The sequence below is a fragment of the Rutidosis leptorrhynchoides genome, chromosome 2 (assembly GCF_046630445.1).
Source record: "Rutidosis leptorrhynchoides isolate AG116_Rl617_1_P2 chromosome 2, CSIRO_AGI_Rlap_v1, whole genome shotgun sequence".
Classification (NCBI taxonomy): Eukaryota; Viridiplantae; Streptophyta; class Magnoliopsida; order Asterales; family Asteraceae; genus Rutidosis; species Rutidosis leptorrhynchoides.
The window spans coordinates 145500213-145524951 of record NC_092334.1 but is presented as its reverse complement, the minus strand read 5'-3'; the positions used below and the strand labels follow the sequence as shown (position 1 = coordinate 145524951).

The following is a 24739-nucleotide window of genomic DNA, read 5'->3' as shown; positions in this document are numbered from 1 at the left end:
GTGGTGGTTCGAGTGGTATAAGTTGTAGCATCATGGGTTTGTTAACATCTCAAACTGTTTTGATGGTGGTGATGTTCTTGGTTGTAGAATTAAGAGAAAGGGAGATAGATATGATTGTGGCCGTTTGACAGGAAATAAGTAGAAGAAGAAGAGGATTGATGGATAACTCTTGGATAACTATATGTATATGTATTCTTTTATATATATGAGATGCCAGTTGGGTTTGGTTAATGGATTCAATGTATCAATATGCATAACATATGTGTATGTATATATAGATATAGATATAGTTTTTAGTGAATACTCCAAAGTGATCAATAATATTTTCAAATTAGTTCACGGGAATGAAATGAAACTTGTGGGGAGAAAAAGCAACCTACTTTAATTATAATATGATTATGAATATGAATATGAATATGAATATTGATAATAATCGATAATCCAACAATTGTGTGAATAAGAAAACTAGTAGTAATCATGACATGGGTTTCAAAAGAAGTTTAAGGTGTATGTTTACTGTAGGGATCAAAAGGGGAGTCATATACAAACAAAAATATAAATTGATTGTTAAGTAGAAGTTGTAAGTTGTTGAAAATGGTAATATGCATATATGTGTTATGAAGCACTAAAACAACTCGATAATTTATAATACTATAATAAAAATTAAATAAGTCAAAAAGTTTAACACATGTGTAAAAAAAAAAAAAAAAATTTGCAGCCAGTGAACTTGTCAGTCTACTAATCGACAATTAGTTTAATTCATGGACCAATATATCACTCTCCTTGGTTAATCAGTGGCGGATAAAAGTCTTCAGAAAAATCTAATATTTTTAAATTAACTATATTTATTTATTTTGGTCATAATGGTATAAAATTTGATCATTAATTTAATAAATAAAAATTACATCAACTGTCCCTCTCATAAATGGGTAAAATATAAAAATTGTTAAAATTAAATATTTAGATCCTAAATATACTTTTAATAAGTCTATAACTTATATAACTCATTTTCGTATCACCGTTTATTTTAAAATTACATAAGTTTGAATTTAACTTGCTTAATATCAATCGAAACATCAAACGAGTATTACAATCATTTAATATTTATTTTTAATATAATTTATTTATATATAGAGATATATTTTAAATAATAATTATTATAATATCCTATTTTTATTTTATTAATTTTTAATAACCACAACATTTAATACTTCGAGTTATATTTCAATTTATTATTTGTATATACATACACACATATCTATTTATACTTAATTGTTCGTGAACGTCGAGAGCAGTCGAAGGTCAATTGAATATATGAAAAAGTTCAAAAATTTTAAGACTCAACATTACAGACTTTGCTTAACATGTCGAAACTATATAAAGATGAAGTTTAATTTTGGTTGAAAATCTCCGGGTCGTCACAGTACCTACCCGTTAAAGAAATTTCGTCCCGAAATTTGAGTGAGGTCGTTATGGCTAACAATAAAAATGTTTTCATGATGAATATGAGTTGATGAATAGAGTTTTATCATTATTGAGTAATATAGATAGAATAATTCGATTACTCGAAGAGTACGAGTGAAGTTATCACGAAAGAGTGAAATGAATAAATGCAGGTTCGTCTTAACTGGTGACGTAGTCATAGTTGATTTCCGGAATTCAAGGGATTTAGAGAAAATCTTCGTAATGTATAACAGATATGATTCTTCAATAATTAAGGAAATTAGAATCTCTTTAATTAAATGTGATCATCTGTCTTGATTTCTTTGTCTGGTGTCTACACTATAAATGAACTTCTTCCGTTCTATTATTTCCCACCACTCCCATTTTCTATACTTAAATTCATTCTTCCCAATCATTAATCAATATGCTTCATCCACTTTTAATTCTGGATATATTCCTGACCTTCATACTGATCATTCTCCTTTTTCATCTACCACCGGAAGAATCTGTTTACTTATACTATGCTCTTGGGATTATAGTGTTTTTCATACTCCCGTGTCTTTATATTGTTATTCGTATTAATATACACGGTTTGTGATTTCTGTGTTGTTGTCGAGTTTTATATCTTCCCTTATGTTTCGAAGCTCTTTGCCTTTTTATTCTCTTCTCAACTTCTATTAAAGCGAGTAACGGTCCAAAATTCGTAAGTATGAAGTTTTGAATGATTATAATGTTCTAAGCAGGAAGGAACGTAATAGCACGATTTGATTTTTCAAATTTATCAACATCACGGAAGATAGAACCATCAAGAATACATTTTCTTGATATGTTCAGAAGTTAAGTAGAATGATAGAGTTATGTAACATGACACATGATAATGGTATGATCTACTGTGAACCATCATCACGTTTTATTAGAAACTCAGCATGACTTACTGTAATATAATCACGTTGGCCAAGCGCCATTATATTATACTAACTCATGCTTCAATTCCCAACACTTCTCCACAATTCATTCATAATTTATACTTAGATTTTTACGGAAGTATCCAATATAATGGAATACTGAAAACACGAAGAGGTAGATAATTTTCGGACAAGAATATTTATGAAAATATCCTCAGAAATATCGAAGATATTTCTGATGATATTTTGGAATTTCTAAGTTCGAAGGTTGATGAAGAAAAATTTTTCGCAAGATTTTAACATGACTTCGGAGCAAGATATTCTCTAAAGATTTCAACGGATCCAGAATTACCTGGATTCTTTGAATATAGGGTATGGTCCTTGTATTTGTCATTGGTCTCCTTCGTGGTTAGCTCAATCCGTTTTCCAGTTCCAACTTTTCTGAGCCTTTCCAACATACTATTCTTTATCATCAAACTTTCGATGATTAAGGTCGTTTACAGTTGTCTACAGTTTCTGCTGCTTCATTCAGCTTTTTCAACATTCCGAGTAGTAATTCGCAGACTAGGTGCTTTTCAGAATTTCAGAATGGAAAATCTTAATTCCAAGAGATAAATGCTATATGTATACGTTTAACTGTTAATGTAGAGACATTGCGAGATTCAAAATACTGATTGCTATTTCCCGGTAATTGGTATGGTAATTCTCGTTATCAGATGCAGATGAGTAGATGATAGGGTTTCAATGAATACATATAATGATTTATCAGAGATATTTAAATCAAGAAGTAACGAGGTTGCTGGTACGTCTGCTGGTAATATGGTGGAATATAAAAGGTTCCCCGGTAACAATAAAAGAGCACGCATATATATCAAGGTTATAATAGGGTTGTTTCAAATGAAACGTCGAAGTTGACTTGCTGAAGCTGTGACAAAATTGGCTAATTTGGAAAGGGATTGCAAAGTTACTTTCAGTAATAATAACGCCAAAGGAGCTAGCACAGATACGTGTTAAACGTTTGCTCAGATTCCGAGTGTTTTCAATTGCATAATTATATGTATCAATCTTTTCTTCCGTAGATGAAGTGCGGTTGATTTATCCTCTCGATTGAGGTGTTTTCAAAAATCATGAAAGGTTTGAACGCAGATTGTAATCGTCAAGATACAAATGAAATCAAGTGGCAAACTTGAAGAATTGTTTAGTTTCATATGTTATAATCAATATTTTAATTCATTTTAATTGTCCAATATTGGTAGTCCACAGTTAGCAGTCCACAGTTACAAATTCAATAATTCATATATAGTTTATAATATTCGAATTAATTAATACGTATCGTGACCCGTGTACATGTCTCAGACTCGATCACAACTCAAAGTATATATATTATTATAGAAACAACCTCAACCCTGTATAGAGAACTCGATCATTACTACATATAGAGTGTCTATGGTGATTCTAAATAATATATATATAGATGCGTCGATATGATATGTCAAAACTTTGTATACGTGTCCCGATATTTAAAGTGTGTAAAATAAATAACAGAAATTAAATGACGATAAATTAAATTACGAGAATATAAATTGCGATAAAATAAATTGCGATAATTAAATTGCGATAAATAAAATGTAATACGGAATTAACAGTTAGCTAGGAACAGTTAGCTAGGATTTTGTTAGCGTGGATTCTAAACAAAATTCTTCTCATAGTTAAATTGTTTGTTTCTAACAGATTTTATTTGTCCAATGTTTTCTTCATTATGCCACTTGTTGGATTCTGATAGGTCAAAATCCAAATATGAAATTGAATGAAAATGGTTATTCTGCGGTGAACGGATACGTATAGCTATGGTTGTAAGTAGGATAGTAAATAACAGTTGAATCAGATTCGAGGAATGTACAGTGTAACTTATTAATGTGAAATCTAAATATTCCTCGGGTATTACCTACCCGTTAAAATATTTTCATCATTAACAGTTTGTACGAAAGAATTTTTAATTACAATCTTTATGAAAACATATATACACATATATTTTCTTCAGATGTAATACAGATTTAATGAGTTAATATAATATTAGACTTATTTGATTTACCGTTAGAATAAGAATAACTAATCTCTAAAACATTAGAGATTATATAATTGCCATGCCGAACGAAGATAAATGATGTAGAACGATTCGTGGAACGATAATTATACTCGAGGTACAGAATGAGATGTTGAGGCATGGATTGTTGATAGTACTGGTGTTATTACTGATGGTACTGTTGGTGCCGGTGATGTTGTTGAAGCTGGTAAGTTTTGCACCATGTTCTCCAAATTGATTACTTGAGCGCGAAGTTCGTTGACTTCTTCGATTACTCCGGGGTGATTGTCGGTCGGAACGAGCGGATGAATAAGGTTTAGAATCTGAGTTATGATATAGTCGTGGCGAGATATTCGGGAAATGAGGGTGAAAGTAATGTTACGAACAGGTTCACCGGTAAGTGCTTCAGGTTCTTCGCCAAAAGGTGAATTCGTTTAGTGGAAAGGATCGCCTTCTGCGCGTCTCCATTGATTAAGTCGACTACGAATCCATCGGATGAATTGGGGATGGATGATTGGTTGATTCATTCTGGTGACGTTGCCTCCGGAGTTTAGATGACTATCCATTCGGAATAACTGTCGGGATAACTATCGGAATAGCTGTCGGAATCCGAGGGACTCGAACTGGTTGAGGGATTCATCTCGTACGATCAGATGAAGGATTTTTGATAAGAAATAGATTATAGGATGTAGATTAGTACCCTGCAATACATACTTTACATACGCATATATAATACTAAAATCCCATAAGTTCGGAGGAATCTACGGAATATGTCAGGCAAAGTTACAGTAACAGATACGCTAAGATATGGATTAGCAGATACGATAAGATACGAATTTTGTCTATACACTATTCATGCAATCATTGCAGTAAGATGTGTCTAGACTAAGAATGATAAGCAGGTAATTTCCTAAGGATGATAAGCAGATGATTTCCGACAAAAATGATAAGCAAAACTTTTGACATGCAGACACGGTTGAAGTCCAGACTTACTGATGCATCCTAACGACTATCAGTTAGACACACTAATGCAAGACCTGGTTCACTAAGACCACCGCTCTGATACCAACTGTGAAGACCCGTCCTAATCCATCCGGACGAAGTCCATATCGATTATAAACGATTCACAATAGTTGATTACATCGCGAGGTATTTGACCTCTATATGATACATTTTACAAACATTGCATTCGTTTTTAAAAGACAAACTTTCCTTTCATCGAAAGTTGACATTATGCATACCATTTCATAATACATCCAACTATATTTGACTTAATAATAATCTTGATGAACTCGACGACTCGAATGCAACGTCTTTCGAAATATGCCATGAATGACTCCAAATAATATCCTTAAAATGAGCTAATGCACATCGGAAGATTTCTTTCATACCTGAGAATAAACATGCTTTAAAGTGTCAACCAAAAGGTTGGTGAGTTCATTAGTTTAACATAAATAATCATTTTCATCATTTTAGTAGACCACAAGATTTTCATATTTCTATTTCTCATAAACATACGTCCCATGCATAGAGACAAAAATATCATTCATATGGATTGAACACCTGGTACTCGACATTCACAATATGCATATAAGAATATCCCCATCATTCCGGGATCCTCCTTCGGACATGATATATATTTCGAAGTACTAAAGCATCCGGTACTTTGGATGGGGCTTGTTGGGCCCGATAGATCTATCTTTAGAGTTCGCGTCAATTAGGGTGTCTGTTCCCTAATTCTTAGATTACCAGACTTAATAAAAAGGGGCATATTCGATTTCGATAATTCAACCATAGAATGTAGTTTCACGTACTTGTGTCTATTTTATAAATCATTTATAAAAGCAACGCATGTATTCTCAGTCCCAAAAATATATATTGCAAAAGCATTTAAAAAGGGAGCAAATGAAACTCACGCATATAAATATTGTAAAACAGTTAATAAAGCATTTGCATGTATTCTCAGCCCAAAAATGTAAAGAGTAAAAAGGAGCAAATGAACTCACCTAATGTATTTTGTAGTAAAAATACATATGGCGTCATTTAACAAGAGAAGGGTTGGCCTTGGATTCACGAACCTCAATAGAAGTAGCTCTAAAAAAAATGCCCAAGTCCGGGTTTGAACCCGCGACGTTCCGCTAACCCGATAACATCCCTAAACATTATGCTATGTGCTTCAATTCTGAAATAAAACCCAACTTAAATTGTTTTTACCCTTTATTTCTGCATCCTTCTTCCTTTTTAAAAAAAAAAAAAAAAGGACGGGCCCAAGCTCGAACCCACAACCTCTCGTTCAACACTAACACCACCCAAACCACTCCTCCACCTGTTTCTTTCTAATATTTTCAGTACCCGAAATCTATTTAACCATAATTCTCAACATTTTCGTGTTCGTTCTTCATCATCTTATTTAACATCATTTATGTATCATATTCTTAAATCACTATCTTAATCATCTCCTGCTATCAGCAACTTACGATATCATTATTATGATTAATAATCATAAGTATCAATTAAAGCCTTGTGTTTAGTAAATTGAATTAAGTAAATAAAAAAAATGGACAATACCCCTCTTGTATGCTTTCTTGATCGATCATAAGCCAAAAGAATTGGTCCCTCTTGCTTCCCACTAATATTTTTCTAGCTTATTATATTTACATGTACTACCAATAAATGGATTCCCACTTTCATTTCTTTAAATAATGAAGGAAACAACCTGTCCATATCGTTCATATACGCATGAGCAACATACATCTACTATCATCACCACATCATAATTATCTTCATCATTCAACATCATTATCATGATTTTGTCAAAGAAATTGAAAATTCATGCAGCTATAGCTGCTTTATTCGGAAAAAATAATAAAAGAAAGCAGTATCATTTATTTAGCGATTGGTTCTGGGTTTTGAAAGGCTGCAGTAACAGAAAAGAAAGGAACGTTAGAATCCTCTTCTTCCTCGCAACCTCACTAGTCATCGTCACCTTCGTTGCTTAATATCAAGAGGGTTTTTGGTTTTGGGTTTAATTGAACAAAACAGTGAATGCGACATGTTAACGGTAGTAGCTAGTAACAAATGGGTTTTGGTGATTATGGTGAACGAAATAGGAGGAAACAACAACAAAAAAAAGAAAAAATTTTACTTGATGGTTATGGTGGTTGCTCGGTCGTAGCAGTAGAAAAGAACACGATTACAGCAGCTAATTAGACTAGTTCGATGGGTGTTATTTCATGGTGGTTCTCGGTGGTTCACAGAGGTGGTGCAAATTAATGGTGGCCGGCTGTTGGTAGCGATGTAGTGGTGGTATGGTGAAGGTTTGTGTAGCTCAATAAACAAAATAGAACCCAAGATTGGTGATGCTTTTGCGGTTTACAATTTACAACAATGGTCGTTGGTTTTGTGATCTTAAACAAAAGTGATGGTGATTTGATCTTGAACGACAACAGTAAACATAAGTTTAACAAACACGAGAATACCATGTGAGTGATTTACTCGGAAGGAAAGGGATAAAAGAAAAGGGTGTTCGGTTGTTTTGGAGTGATAACGATTCAAGTGGGTTCTAAGGTGATAGGGTGATGATCCAGTGAAGTGGTGGCGAATCCAAAGGTGGAAGGTGGTGGTTTTAAAGGTGAGAGTAGGGTGGCCGGTTCATGGTAATTGTAGGAAGTGTGATCCCGGTGGTTAATTTGAAAATAACAGATAACAGATATGTTCGTATAGATTGGTTAATGGGGTTTGATTGCGGGTTTCAATGGGAAGACATAGGTGGTGGTTCGAGTGGTATAACTTGTAGCATCATGGGTTTGTTAACAACTCAAACTGTTTTGATGGTGGTGATGTTCTTGGTTGTAGAATTAAGAGAAAGAGAGATAGATATGATTGTGGCCGTTTGACAGGAAATAAGTAGAAGAAGAAGAGGATTGATGGATAACTCTTGCATTGTTTATGTATATGTAGGGTGCATATAATATAATCAGTTCGTGGACAGCATCAAAAGCAAAATGATAATTGATTACACAGTGAATACCCACTTGTCCTATTAATTAATCAATCATAGAATTAAAGAATTAGTTAACAGTGTGAATATCATCTTCTCACTATATGTATATGTATTCTTTTATATATATGAGATGCCAGTTGGGTTTGGTTAATGGATTCAATGTATCAATATGCATAACATATGTGTATGTATATATAGATATAGATATAGTTTTTAGTGAATACTCCAAAGTGATCAATAATATTTTCAAATTAGTTCACGGGAATGAAATGAAACTTGTGGGGAGAAAAAGCAACCTACTTTAATTATAATATGATTATGAATATGAATATGAATATGAATATTGATAATAATCGATAATCCAACAATTGTGTGAATAAGAAAACTAGTAGTAATCATGACGTGAGTTTCAAAAGAAGTTTAAGGTGTATGTTTACTGTAGGGATCAAAAGGGGAGTCATATACAAACAAAAATATAAATTGATTGTTAAGTAGAAGTTGTAAGTTGTTGAAAATGGTAATATGCATATATGTGTTATGAAGCACTAAAACAACTCGATAATTTATAATACTATAATAAAAATTAAATAAGTCAAAAAGTTTAACACATGTGTAAAAAAAAAAAAAAATTTTGCAGCCATTGAACTTGTCAGTCTACTAATCGACAATTAGTTTAATTCATGGACCAATATATCACTCTCCTTGGTTAATCAGTGGCGGATAAAAGTCTTCAGAAAAATCTAATATTTTTAAATTAACTATATTTATTTATTTTGGTCATAATGGTATAAAATTCGATCATTAATTTAATAAATAAAAATTACATCAACTGTCCCTCTCATAAATGGGTAAAATATAAAAATTGTTAAAATTAAATATTTAGATCCTAAATATACTTTTAATAAGTCTATAACTTATATAACTCATTTTCGTATCACCGTTTATTTTAAAATTACATAAGTTTGAATTTAACTTGCTTAATATCAATTGAAACATCAAACGAGTATTACAATCATTTAATATTTATTTTTAATATAATTTATTTATATATAGAGATATATTTTAAATAATAATTATTATAATATCCTATTTTTATTTTATTAATTTTTAATAACCACAACATTTAATACTTCGAGTTATATTTCAATTTATTATTTGTATATACATACACACATATCTACTTATACTTAATTGTTCGTGAATCGTCGAGAGCAGTCGAAGGTCAATTGAATATATGAAAAAGTTCAAAAATTTTAAGACTCAACATTACAGACTTTGCTTAACATGTCGAAACTATATAAACATGAAGTTTAATTTTGGTTGAAAATCTCCGGGTCGTCACACTCAACCTAAGTCAAATATTACTAAGTCAGTAAATTGTCCCAATAGGTTTAAAAGTATGTAAATTAGGTCTTAAAGGTCATCATCAATCATCATCAAACAAAAGGTGTAAAGTAAGTTTCGTTCATGAAAAGAGTTTAAAACAAAGGCTGACTTCGATCAGTCACCACAGCCTCTATACCTACTAAAATAAGGTAAGACCAGTGGCCATGGCTCCGTATATGAGTCCTTTAGTTGCGGTAAAAATTCCAGAAGCAAACTCGTTTTCGTTTGACCGTGGCGACGATCTAAGTGCGAGTAGGTCAGAATTTTCAGCACAACGTTAAAAGACATAGTGACACTCGGAGGGCCATAGATCCTAAACGGTAACTCGGATTAAGACGAGTCTTAAATGAAAAGTCATCTACACAAACTGAGAAAACTTAAAATCAACTTTACAGCAGCCCAGTAGGTCTGATCAGTTACAGAAAACAGTAAACAGTGGGTTCCGGTGGGTTCTTGGTGCTTGATGTTCATCACGGTTCTAATCCTTGATGCATATAGCTTCAAATGTACAACTTGTTGATGTGTTTACATCATCTTTACCAAGTTTTGACCATCATAACACAAATGTAAGTCTAAGATAAGTAGCACAACTCAATTAAGTGTTGCAAGTAGTTTGATGAACCAAAGTTACATCAAGATCTTAGATCCGACACATACATGAACTATAAAAGTAATATTGAACTACAGACTTGAAAGTAAACTAACTAATCAAGATCTTAAGTTGTAGAACATAGTTCTTAGTTAGATCTTGAAGATCCAAGACCCAAAAGTCTAGATCTAAAGCTATTAAGTTAAATCCTAAGTAATAACACTTAAATCTTTACTTTAATGAAACCATAAGCTATAAAACTTAGATTTTCATCTTGTAAAGTATATGTAAGCTTTCAAGCTTTTGTTTATGACAAAATAAGTAGACCATAAGCTATAGAAACTTAGATCTTTCATATGTATGTGAAGTTGTAACTAGAAAGTTAAACTTCCATGTTCTTGAACTTATAAGTTAACTTTAGTTCAAGAAAAATGAGATCAAAGTTAACTAGTAACACTTGACCAACAACAACATGAATCACGAAATTAAAGTGCAAGGAAATGAAGTAATAAACTAAATAAACAAGTAACTAGTTCATGGTTGTTCATACTTAAAAGATTCAAGCCAAAGTCTTGATCTTTAAGGAAGTAAACTTTAAAGTTTACCACATGAACTTCAAGTAATGATTTACAACTCATGAACTTTAATCTTTTAAAACATTAAGTGTAGAACATAAACTAGAAAGTTTTGTTCTTGTATGTTCTTGTATGAACAAGATAAAATGAAGAACAAACTAAAGAGTTTGATTCTTAAAACTAGTAAGTAAGCAACAACAACTACAAGTAAGTAATCAACAAACAAGAACAAGTAACAAAACAACAATCAAAGAATGATGATGATGAGTTTGGGATTCGGTTTTTATGAAGAAAAAAGAAAGAAAAGAAACCTTGTTACTTACGAGAATTAGAGAGAAAAATGAGAGAAATGGAAGTATGAAATGAAGAGTATGTGAGAGTGAAATGATACTAGTGAATCAAGTAGTAAAAAAAAAGATTTGAACTCCCCTATTTACCAAGGTGGCCGACGGTTAGGGGTTCCAAGGGGGGAAGGAGAAAGTCCACAAGATCATGCATATAATTGACTCAAAAAGGTGGTTATAAGATTGCATGGTGTTGGAACATGGTGTAACTAAGTAAGTAACTAGATTCCTTCCACTTAATCAATCTAGTTAAGTCTTAATCATCATTAACATAATGTTGGGCTCTTAATTAATCCATTAAGAGTGTAGGGTGGGCTTCTAAGTCCATTAACACAAGCCCAAGTCCAACTAAACACTAATAAAAAAAAGCCCAAGTAATTAATTAGTAACCATAGTTAATTAAAAATGATTAATAAAACTTAATCATGTATGTAAATAATATTCAAAAATATTATTCGTGTAATGTACGTGTGTCACAAGGACGTTTCGGGGCATTTAAAAGTCATTCGCGGTAACAAGTAAATGTATATAAACAATACATTCATTAAATCACAAGCATTAATAATAAATATTAATAAGTAAACGTTGAAAAATCCAGGGTCGTTACAGATATGACATGCTCATACAGGTTGTGTCGAACTTCTTCAATTATGTCATCACTACGGACAACCAATCAATCTATTAACATAGCCCCTTAAGAATGGCCTGTGAGTATTAATAATACACACGTCATTACAGTTCAACTGAATTACTTCATAGTTAGTGGCGGAAATTCAATCTAAATTTTAAGGGACGAAAATTTATATTTGTATATACGCATTTCATATATTTCTCGATCACAATTTATATTTATTGTTAAACGTCTAAAATAACTTTTTTTTTTTCGAAAAGCAAGATTTTATTAACATCGCGAAAAGGGCCAGACATTACTGACAAGGGCAGATAAACAAGATAATTGACCATATTACTTGAATCAATTTCAAGGTAATTCAAATAAAAAAACTAGGGATAATTTTGAGAATTTAAATACCTAGTACGAGGTAAAAAAAACCATTAGACTACAACGAATAATATAAGCTATTTAAAAAAGCTCTTGAGCTCTAACGAATAATATAAACATTTAAAAAAAGGTCCTTTGAGCCTTGCTAGAATGCTAGTGAAATTTGATTTCTTCTTTTTTAGAGTATTGTTGTTTTTGAGTCTATTGTGTTTCGTCTTCGCTACTTCAGTATATTATTCTAGTTCTCATGTTTCTCAAATTTTCAATTATTTCTATATATATATAAATTGTGCCCCTAAAAACTATGAGCCCCGAGTGATCGATCACCTTGTTCCCCTCTAGACCTCCCTGAAAAAAGGATCAACGATGCAATAAAAAAGTGTACTCAAAAAACCTAATAATCAATATAACTTCAGGGACTGATCATGTACTAATATTATAGTCTCAAAAGAAAAAGAAATAAAATAAAAAGTCCCTCCTTGGCGGCCCGCTGCCCCCATTTGTTTTTTTTTCCCATTTTTCTTTGTTCTGTTTTTTTTTTTTTTTTTTTTTTTTTTTTTTTTTTTTGTGTTTCCAAGAACCCATAAATTCAATCTTATTCTTGTGTCCTCTCTTCGTAGTCATGAGCCTTTTCGGTCTCTGTAGGCAAGATTTATTATATGCATACTTATGTATACATTTGTTTATATTTATTACATATTTATAATTATTATTTGTTACACGTGTACTTGTTTATATATGACACATTGAATCAAATTTATTTGCGTCATTAGTTTATATCTGTTTACCAAAAGGAACAAAAATATGTGGCTCGACAAACAAACTTGTGTTCAGCTTGAAAGTTGGAATAATTTGGTGACCTGCATTTTATTTTATTGATGATTATTTACCGAATAGAAATATCTTTTTAGGTACTTTGAATGGAAATTCATGTCAACAACTTCTGAATGTTGAAATTGAAAAGTCACGGGTTTGACCTCAAAATTCAAACTTTGCGCTATTTTGCTAAACAAAGTTTGTGCATTTTTCTTCTTAGTTAGGTATTGTGAATTAAGTAGCTAATTAAAATAGTTAGGATGGGTATATATTTATTTGTTTTTAAGGTTATCGTATTGATTAGCTTTGTCGTTCACTCGTTTAGGTGTTACTTTGTGTACAAATGTTGAAGTTTATTTTTTTCCTGATGTAACTGTGTAATGGGGGATCTTGGTAGTTAATTATTGCTAAAAGAATCATGGGAAGTGCTAGAGAAGCCTTAAAGGTTGATTCTTGATCGTATATTTTTAACCGATGAGAATCAACCGTTACTTTATTTGTTAGTTGATTTAATGATTATCTTGTATCTTTATAATGCAATTATGCAACTTATGGACCAAAGGGCTTCTGGCCCAACGAGTTCGAGTCTCGTCGTGGACAAAAATTATATTACGTGTGCTCAAGGTTGTGTACTTCTTGCGTTTGAACCTCACGGGGGTTTTCCTAGTTGGTCGTGTTAACTTATGGGTGCGGGTCCCATGGTGTCCTTCATGTGGTTTCCTCCCGACATGTGGCACGGATATGATCGGGTTTAGTGGCTCAACTTCTGGTGAGCCCCGTCAGTGACTTCCTAACCGTTGTTCAAAGAAGAAAAAGCTTATGCAACTTATGGGGTTAAGAGGAAGTTGCTTGAAAGAAATGTGAGTTTATACACATTCCTTTTTGCTTATGAGACTGCCACTAATATTAATGCCAGTATTGGGAATCTGATGTTAAAAAAAAGAAAAATTGTTATGATTTAAGATTGTTACTGAGCTATGTCTTGTTGTCACTTGAAATTTTGATGCTATGTTAGGTTAATAATTAAATATGGGCAGTTATATCAAAAGAAGTTTATTTATTGTGTTTAGGAGTAATCAGCTCACCATTATGCTTCGTATACCCGTATTTTGACAGTCTAATATGCAAGAAACTGTCACTTAATGCTATCTACTAGTGATATCAAGTAGAAGACAGCATTAGAGAGAATGTTGACTTGTGTTTTCTGGGTTACATGAAAGTTAATGATAATACAAGTATGCTTTAGTTATGATTGCAGATCATGCTACTTCTTGTTCATGTTATTAACAACTGATGTTATCTATTTAGTACTGTATTATTTAGCTTTTTTTTTTTCTTTTCTTTTCTTTACTTTTACCAATTATACAGGAATCAGAAGACATTTCGTCCCAAAAAAAGTGCACCCTCAGGAAGTAAGGTTGAGCTTTGTCTGGCCATTTTTTCTTATTTTTTTTGTCAATATATACTTTTTGAAACAATCAACAAAGTTACGCACTTATGTATGTAAGAAAGAGACTTATACTCAAAACTTAAGGTTGTAAACACTTATATTGATGTGTGTTGTTCAGGGTGCACAACTAAGGAAACACATCGACGCTACTTTGGGTAGCGGAAACTTGCAAGAAGCCGTTAGACTTCTGCCCGGGGAGGATATAAATGAATGGCTTGCTGTCAACAGGGGTGATTTTATGAAGGGACAAGCGGGGGCAGCCGCCCCCAGTGGATTTGCAATTTTCTGTGTAAATTTTTTGGATATTTCGACTTTGCTTCGGTGGATTTTTTTTGCCTTAAAACCTACATATTATGCCCAAAAACCTTCAAATTTTGCCCAAAAATCTTCAAATTTTGCCCCCAAACCTTCAAATTTTGCCCAAAACCTCCATTTTTTAGCCCCAAAACCTCCATTTTTTGTCACAAAACCTCCATATTTTGCCCAAAAAATTTGCTACGGTTTTACATTTTTTTTGTTGCTCTCAGTGAAGAAAAATCCTGGTACCGCCATCAACATCTCCTTCTCTCTTTTTTGTGTGTGAATTTTCTATTTTTTATTAAATAAATAATAGAAATAATGAAGTCACCATTGAATGACTTGCTGTATAATACGCACCATTCAACATAAGTCGTCCTTTAAAAATGTCTTACAGATCAAGGTACTTTGTATAGGTCATCTGTAGGTGGAGTTATGTCATTTTAAGAACGTGCTGATCAGGTCATCTGTAGGTGCCCCAAATGTTATGTCAAGAATATGAATGTGTCGATTATGTAGGGGCCAGTAAGATTGTTGTGAACAATTATATGATTATCGACTTATCTCGATGTCAATAATCAGTTTTATACTGTTTGAATAAAACTATATTGTTTCTGATTCCTTTTTTGTCATTATTTTAAACTGTTATCATAAATAATCATTATCTGTCACACACATAAATACATTATAATTTTATTATTACAATTTCAAAGACTGTAAGTACATTCAAACATTAATTTCTATAACCCTTATTATGTTGATGATTATCTATTCATCTAATTCTCATTATTCCATTTTACAGGATTATGTTTTAATAACGAACATCCAGACACCCCTAGGACTGTTATGTTTGTTTATATTGATTTTGATGTAGAGTTGAAACCCGTTGACTTTTTTTTTTTAGGTTCTGATTGAGGCGATTTGATAGTAAATTCCAAAGATTATTTATATTAAGAATCATCATCATCATCGTGTATATGTTTATATAGCTGGATTTTGAGTTAATAACTTATATTCGAATAGTATTTTCTCAGTATATTCCTACATGGCATACATTATACTGATTATGTTTCATTGAATAAAACACGGTCTTAGTAATTGAAATCTTAATGTATTTTGTTATGCATGAAAAATCTAGAGAGTATAAAATGTTTATAAATTGCAGAGTATCTTGATTTTATGCATTGAAGCGTTTACCTAATGGATTGGATATTGGACTTAAGGGAGGTGGTGTATGTCCGTTCTTATGATTTTGCAGTTCATTTACTTCCGCTCGAGCATGCTTAATTGCAGAGTTCTCATGGGATCTACTGTGCTTGTAGCCCCAAAACGCGTTGGGTTTGGTAAGGATGGAAGTTACCTTATAAGGGACTCAAACAATCTTACACAATCCGATGTGGGACGGGTTATTATATCTACCTTTCACATTTTCAGAAGATTGTTACTCTTAAGGAGGAAGCACATCTCAATACATGCTTCAAGCATTTCATATTGTTTACATGTGTAAGTCTTCTTAAAGTTAATAAGTAGCAAGCTGAATATACATTTCTTATTCCCAATTTACGAATATTTCTTACTTTGGTTATATTAAGTCAAACCGCGACTACTTTTGCTTTAATAGAAAATTTTGTTTGCTGAACTTTCCTTTTTTGTATGCAGGAGTTTGGTTCGATTGATAACAAGGAGTTAGCACCACTTCAAGAGCTTATGGAATCCGTCGTCGTCCCTCATTGAAAAAAGTCTTGATTTAATTTTAATCTGTAGTTAAATTCAACTTGAATATATTAAGGAACAGAAATTAGAGGTGTGGCTAAAACTGTCTAATGTTAATGTTGTGTATTTAACTCTATTGTTGCAGCCCCTGATGCAAAGCTCCCATATTCAAACATTTGTATAATTAAATGTCTTAAACGGTTACATATACTTGAGCTAGATACACCTTTTTTAGCAAGTCATGGTAACATTATTATTAAAAAAATTGTGTTCTTCATTCTTTTAGTCCTTTTTGTTCTTATACTTGAATGGATCACAAATTGGGTTTATAAACGGTTTTGTCGGGGTAGTTTTAAAAGATGTATAAATGTACAAATATTCGCCGGGTACCACTCTTTACCCAAAAAAAAATGTACAAATATAAACCACTATTGTTTAAGAATTTCCTTTACACAAATATATAAATATAAATGTACCACATTAGAATATCGTTCAAGTGCTAAACAAGGTTGCAAAACTCGCTATTTGGGTAGTTCTCGATTGAGACTTGAAGAGAGTAATTGGCAATTCGAGAAGTTATTCGGATTGGGCTTTTTATACATGTAAATAAGTAATTATAAAATTATGTGTAAATATACAAGAAAACCATAAACACAAACTTTAGTGTCGAAAACATAAACATAATTGTTCCTTTGTTCAAAAACTCTTAAATTGTACTATACATGCATGTTAAAATGTTAATCAAGTTTGTCTTTAAAAAGTTTTGACTAATAAATTCTATTTTGACCCATTAACTGATGTTTGGACGATTAATTAAAGGTTAAACCGATATGTCTTTTCTTAAGATCCATAGACCATTTAAGAGAGTTAAATATTGTTTTGTGGTGGTGCTATATGCCCAAAAGGCACCTTACACTGTCATACACATGCTACATTTGCATATAAACTGAAATGATTCTTTTAATGAAGCTTTTTGATTACCAAACAAAAACAACTAAGCAAGAAAGACTATTCTACGAAATATAAAAACTAGTAACATGGTTTATAGTCAACTTTGTACTTATCCACTGATAACACCATTTTCTTTTGCATCACTAACTTGTACCTTCTCACCATCTTTACCACCCAATCCTGCATCACTAACTTGTACCTTTTCACCACTTTCTTCAACTTTCTTACCTTCTTCCTCAGCTTTAATCTTTGCATCCTCTACCGCTTTCAATCTTGCTTCCTCCTTTGCATCCTCCAAACATTTAATCAAGTTCTTCAAGCACACATCAGCATCCTCCTCTACCGATTTCGGCATCAAATTCTCTGCCACATCAGCCGGAGTCATCTTCGTCTCCTCTAACAAACGACCAATCGTCCCAAACAACTCATGCGATTCAATATCCAGATAGTTACACGCAAGAACCTTAAACGCTTCGTAACAACAATACGACATCTCGATATGCTTATCCATTCGCCCTCTCCTAATAAGCGCAGGATCAAGCTTTTCGACATAATTCGTAGTAAACACAATCAATCTCTCGCTACCACAAGCGGACCATAGCCCATCAATAAAATTCAAAAGCCCAGATAAAGTAACCTCACTTCCCTTATCACCTTTTTCTTCCATTCCAATTTCCATTTTCTTTTTCTTAATCGGATCCTTCTCAACATCTTTACTATCATCCTTCTTTTTCTTCCTTTGACCAGTCAAATCAAGCGAACAATCGATATCTTCAATCACAATAATCGACTTACTCGACGTCTCAATAAGCAGCTTCCTCAAATCAGTGTTATCTTTGACCGAAGTCAACTCAAGATCGTAAATATCGTACTGAAGAAAGTTAGCCATAGCAGCAATCATGCTAGACTTCCCGGTCCCCGGTGGGCCATACAAAAGATAACCCCGTTTCCACGACTTACCGACCTTCTTATAATACTCTTTCGACTTGCTAAACGCCGTTAAATCGTCCAAAACTTCCTTCTTCTTTTTCGGGTCCATTGCAAGAGTATCGAACGTAGACGGGTGCTCGAATATGATATGACTCCACATCGACCTTTTATAACCCGACCAGTTCTCGCTCTTGTTGTTCGTATGAAGCTTACGTTGTCTTGTTTGTACCGCAATTGCCTTTCCTTGATCGAGCACATATTGCAAGTACGATTTTGTAACGATGTCACGATGCTCTCTTTTACACGTCAGCTTGTAGTACCTTTTTTCGTCATCATCACGGATCGAAAACAGGGCGCGTTGTTGAAGGATGGTTTTGCTTGAAGTCCACCAGATTTTTATGCCTTTGAACTCATCTGTGACCTCTTCATAATCATCCATGCTTAGAACAACTGGTTCGCAGTCTTTGATGACGTTTGCTTTGAGGCGTTTAGCTTTAGTGGATGAATTGGCGCTGAGGTATCGTTCGATTGAAACGTACGCTTTGCTACGTTCGAACCCGTCTCCTTGGTATTCATGAAATGTGATTTCGAGATACGGGTAAATGTAGCTAACGAGTTTGTGAACGTATTTTTCGAAATGTTCACGAAACTCGTCTGGAAACCATTGCCTTGCGATCGCCCAAATGAACATTAATCCGGCCATCCATGAGCCTAACTGAGACATATCCCAAATCATTATCGAATTCTTGCTCACAAATCTTTAGTTTTGTTAGTATGTAAGATAAGGGTGCATAACATATATATAATTAATATAATATATAATATATATATGTATGTATGATATGATAATATAATTAAAGAGCGAAAGACAACAAGTTATATATGTAAATATTGGGAAGGTTTTTGCAAGTCTTAAATGCAAATGTGAAAGAGGAAACTAGTGGGAAGGTTCCCAAGAAAACAACATGTAATTAAGCCATGACATCATACTACTTGCATCATTGCAAAAAATGGTATTTTGGCCGGTGGATGTTTTTACTGGGACTACTAACTGTTGGGAAATTACGGTCTCACTAATTCCCACCACCCAGTCCAACAATAATAGTAAAGAAATAAGAACAATTCACAACACAAGATTTAACGTGAAAACTCCAAAACAGGAGAAAAACCACCGGCCCCCAAAGAGAGAAAATACACTATATCACAAATTGTTACAATAATATAGACGGCTCTCTTAAGCCAACTACACTCTCCAAAATATTTAACTAATACAACTCTCAAACAAGGGTAAGAAAGAAAGAAATAATCAAATACTTAAAATGTATTGATTGGTGCGATTTAGAATGAAGACTTAGCCCCTCTTATATAACCAAGTCACTCACCCCTGACATCTTCCTCCCACCAATGTGGGATAAACATATCTTCTACTAGCCAAAATAAACCAACAAATCTCCACCTTTTGGATAGAATAAGATAACCATGCTTCCACATTGCAAGGATAACCGATGTAGACGCTTCCTCGACGACAACTTCAAGATCCTCATCTTCATGCCGTTGACATTATCTCCCAAGAGACAAAACTTGCATCTTCATCGAACATTGTCTAAACCGACAATCATTGTCATCACAGACAATCATAACTCTTAACAAGAATTATCATACTCCACCATTAAGAGTATAGCACTTAGAATATCACATTCCAAGCATTTCACCTCGGCACATGTTGTTGAACAACCAGCTGAAACTTTATGGTGCAACTTCCTTGTTTGGCTTTCCCGAAAGTCCCATCAGCTACAACATCAGTTTCCACCACACAGCCTGCATCAACGCCAAACCAATGCCCATGTGTAATTGTGGAACCGCTAACGAACATCCCTTTCCACGGTGGCGCGGACACACCATGAGGATGACGTGACTTCAGAGGAATTCGTCACTCTCCGTAACAACGGAGACAATGTTAGCGTCTTTGGAGCCATTTGCCGGATTAGCTCCACCGGGACAATTAACCCTTACATGTCCAGTCTTCCCGCACTTCCAGCATGTCAGATTCTTTCTAGAGTTTCTCTTCTGCCTATCCGAACACAACACTATCGTATCTCCTGATGACGAGACCCCGTTACCTTCCAGTCTTTTCTCCTCGGATAGGAGCTTGCTAGTAACGTCTTCAAACTTCAGAGTTTTCTTCCCATACATCAAAATAGGTTTCATGTGTTCATAAGACGATGATAAAGATAATATCAACCTCAAAGCTTTATCTTCATCATCCGTTTTAACTCCAATAGCCTCCAGTTCTGAAACAATACCGTTAAGAATACTTAGATGATCTGAAATCTTTGAACCCCCATCCATACGCAGAGTATGAAATTGTTCTTTAAGACACAGCCGATTTGAGATGCCCTTGCCCTGGTACAACTGCTCTAGTTTAACCCAAAGCTCCTTTGCCGTTGATAACCCGTGCACATTTGCAAGCACGTTCTTTGCAAGACACAAACGAATCGCACTTGCTGCCCTCAAATCCATATCATCCCATTCTTCTTCATCGAACTTACTGCTAGAATCACTGCCAGGAACAAGGGTGGGTTTACCCTTCAAAGCCTTGTGTAAACCGGACTGAATCAACACATCCTTGACTTGAACCTGCCATAAGCCAAAATTGATCATCCCATCAAATTTCTCTACATCAAACCTCATTGGACTGAACTTCGACATCGTATCCGTATCCTATAGACAACAACTTTCTCTGATTTTGCTCACGTTTCGAATAGCCAAAAGATGTAGCAGGTAGCCAGGACCCTTTAAATCGGAAATCCACAACTCGCCACTAACAAATCCAACTATTATTACGAATCAGAAAAAATATTGTCTAACCAGATACCATATACGATCAATAGAACTCGTTTCTGATGTGGACGATCCACTCACGTGGCAACCACAGAGCATACTCTGACTCCTATAACCGAGACCCCCGTCAAACCTGACGCTCTGATACCAGTTGTTGGGAAATTACGGTCTCACTAATTCCCACCACCCAGCCCAACAATAATAGTAAAGAAATAAGAACAATACACAACACAAGATTTAACGTGGAAACTCCAAAACAGGAGAAAAACCACCGGCCCCCAAAGAGAGAAAATACACTATATCACAAATTGTTACAATAATATAGACGGCTCTCTTAAGCCAACTACACTCTCCAAAATATTTAACTAATACAACTCTCAAACAAGGGTAAGAAAGAAAGAAATAATCAAATACTTAAAGTGTATTGATTGGTGCGATTTAGAATGAAGACTTAGCCCCTCTTATATAACCAAGTCACTCACCCCTGACATCTTCCTCCCACCAATGTGGGATAAACATATCTTCTACTAGCCAAAATAAACCAACACTAACTACGTTTGAAAGTTTACTTTATACGGTCATATGAACTTTCGTGTTGAACAAGAAGGCTTGAAGAGTCGCACAAATATAGTAAAAGTGGAGTGGGTAGGTAAATATTAAATAATCAGGTTAAGTGTTATTAATTTTGTTTGTTTTACGCTTTTTTATGTAGTGTTTGGTTGTCTTGGTTTGTTTTGTGTGTCTTGACTTTGGTTTGCTAGCTAGTCTTTGTTTAGTGGTTTAGTTTTATCCACTTTAGGATAGCGTTTTTTGATATTGGTTTAGTTCGGTTGAGTTATCATCGATTTGTGAAGTTTACTAGTTTCGAGCTTATGTTGTTTATTTTGTCTTTATCATTTAAGGTCCTTCATTATTCGATGAAATTTTTTCTCTTTTTAATAGTATCCGCTATTTTAGCAACAACAAAAAATTGTTGGTAAAAGGGTTTTATTCGGTAAACATTATTTATAAAAATAAAAAAATATACAAATGAGAACAACGACCACAAGCACACCTTGCACCCTCACAAACAACCACTAACCAAGTTAGAACTTACAAACCTAAACTAGGACTAGCGAAAATCAAGAACACCACACGGATCTACCAAAACAAAGACAACCAACTACAACCAATCCGATTTAATGCCAAACGTTGTCGTTGGCTTTATAACATTTTTTCTCGTCATAAACTCGGTTGTTTCCTCTTTATTAGAATCAACGTTGTTAGGTTCATCAACTAAATTATATAAATCATTATTGAGGGCTTCTAATGTATTACCTCAATTTTGTTAAAATGTAGTCTTGATAAGTTATACTCCGATATTATGATAATGATAATGATAATCTATACTTTAAATGTTATTTGGATTTTGATTAAATGTAAGATATTATAAATATTAATTTATCTATTTTGAAAATGGCAAATTGGTGTAGAACCTTAACATTTGGTATATGTTATGAACGTAACAAGCATTTGGTCGACCGCGCGTTGCTGCGGTGAACTCGTTTTCATTCATTTCTTGCAAAAGTGTTTACAAAGATGTGCGTTGGGTCTGGTACAAAGGCTATTACAAAAGTGGTAAAGGTTGTTACAATATAAAGGCTATTACATAAGACCATTGTTTACAAAAGTGCATACAAAAGCTATTACATAAGGCTATGACATAAAAAGAATTCGAAATTCACATGTAAATAATGTAAAAAAAATAATAACTTTCTCAAGTAACATATGAACTCGCTAAACAATTACGATACCTTAACATTATTCCTAATCGTAACAAAGCATCATCCAAAATACCCTCTACTCCAGCTTCATTAATATTTGGAGAGCATCTTTGCTTTTTCCAATCTAGACTCCGATTATATCCTATATAGAACTGGATCCCGAAATTGCATTGACCATGCTCCACTCAAGTTTCATTGAATATAGAATTTAAATTCCACACAATCATCAGGCATAAGCAATAACTGGATCCCGAAATTGCATGGACCATACTCCACTCAAGTTTCATTAAATATATAATTTAAATTCCACATAATCCTACTGTTGTATCCAACTTTATGATTCAAAAATCATTTACAATATAACCAAGAAGTAGAGAACCATAAGATGTAACAGACAAACTCTAATCCTATGTTATTTGGGCTCAAAGATTGATGTAGAGTTCATGTGGTTGACCATGGCCATGGTTGTCTAACATGTGCCCAAGGATTATTAACTCCCACATATCCACCTTTAGATAAGAAAAGCTACATCTGGTAGAAACAATTCAATAAAGTCACTGATCGAACCAAAATTGTCTTGTTCGAGTGTAGGTGAATAAAAAGGAAAATCTAACCTTTAAAAGGGGTTCCTCCGGTTAAATGGAATATGAGGGGTGTGGTGTTGTTTGTCTTTTGCCGAGCCTCCAAGGTAGATGTGAAAAGAAGATTAGAATGTGTGCGAGTTGATTAGACTTAAAATGAGGCTTAGGAGCACTATTTATAGATGGATAATGGGCGGTTATGTATGATAACCGCTATATTAATGCCCACTCTCCATAACTGCCACTAGAACCTTCTAATCATGCCTACAACCTACTCCACGTCTTCCACGTTCCTGATATGTAGGATTTTAGTGCTGCTCAGCAATACCAAGTCAATACTGTGAGGTCGTCACGATAACAGTCACGTGGCGTTGACTTGAATATACTGGCTACTAGCCAAGGTTTAGCTGGCTGGACGTCACGGGTGTCACGTGACGTAGCATTAAACAAGCTCCTGACCAAGGCTTTAGTGTGTTGGACGTCATGTGTTGCACGTGACGCAGCACATGACGCAGCGTGGCGTGACGTACGTCATTAAGTCCCCCCAGTTTGGTTGGGTACAAAATGTGCTTGTACGTGACCAAACTAATAGTCCTAAAATATAAACCTGATATCATAGGCGATACGGCACCCGAAATGGTGGTATTTGTACATTATCAAAGTGATGTTGAATAGCCTTATTTTTATAATGTTTAAAGAACATCATGAGGGGATCTGACACAGAAAACATCCCATCAGCCGCCAAACGTGCTGTTCCCTTGGTATATGCCATCATTGTTACAGTTGTAGAAGTGGAACTACGTGAATCTAACGGTCATGAATCCATGGTGAAAAAACACGTGGACGTCCAGGATGAAAGCCCACTAGTGAGGCCCATCCAAAACATTTTTATAAATAGAGGGTTTACCCTCTCATTTTTACTTACCCCTTGCGTTTGCACATTATCATTCAAGTCTATTGTTTTTAATTTCCTTACGTGCTTTTCATGTTCTCGTTGCATATCATTATTTTATTTTCAAAGGTTAGTACATCATGTCCAAAGCGGATGTTTGCGACGGAACGGAGTAAT

General features: G+C 34.0%; 2 protein-coding genes across 2 annotated transcripts; one reads left to right on the top strand and one right to left on the bottom strand.

Annotated features, from left to right (window-relative positions):
* The first annotated feature begins 13670 nt into the window (after positions 1-13670).
* LOC139894402 (uncharacterized) lies at positions 13671-15617 on the top strand. The gene is made up of 3 exons (XM_071877658.1): positions 13671-14004; positions 14513-14561; positions 14713-15617. Exons 1-3 carry the CDS (start codon positions 13964-13966, stop codon positions 15175-15177), a joined length of 555 nt encoding a protein of 184 aa, XP_071733759.1. The 5' UTR covers positions 13671-13963; the 3' UTR covers positions 15178-15617.
* A 1929-nt stretch (positions 15618-17546) lies between these two features.
* Positions 17547-19308, bottom strand: LOC139894401 (AAA-ATPase ASD, mitochondrial-like). The gene has a single exon (XM_071877657.1). It carries the CDS (start codon positions 19219-19221, stop codon positions 17665-17667), a length of 1557 nt encoding a protein of 518 aa, XP_071733758.1. The 5' UTR covers positions 19222-19308; the 3' UTR covers positions 17547-17664.
* Positions 19309-24739: the final 5431 nt, after the last annotated feature.

What these genes read in the sequence shown, in the direction of transcription:
- LOC139894402 (XM_071877658.1), top strand. Translation starts at nt 13,964, where the DNA reads ATGCAACTTATGGGGTTAAGAGGAAGTTGCTTGAAAGAAAT. An exon ending in GGAAGTTGCTTGAAAGAAAT is followed by an intron (nt 14,005 to 14,512) that starts GTGAGTTTATAC and finishes CCAATTATACAG; the next exon opens with GAATCAGAAGACATTTCGTC. An exon ending in GTGCACCCTCAGGAAGTAAG is followed by an intron (nt 14,562 to 14,712) that starts GTTGAGCTTTGT and finishes TGTGTTGTTCAG; the next exon opens with GGTGCACAACTAAGGAAACA.
- LOC139894401 (XM_071877657.1), bottom strand. Translation starts at nt 19,221, where the DNA reads ATGATTTGGGATATGTCTCAGTTAGGCTCATGGATGGCCGGATTAATG.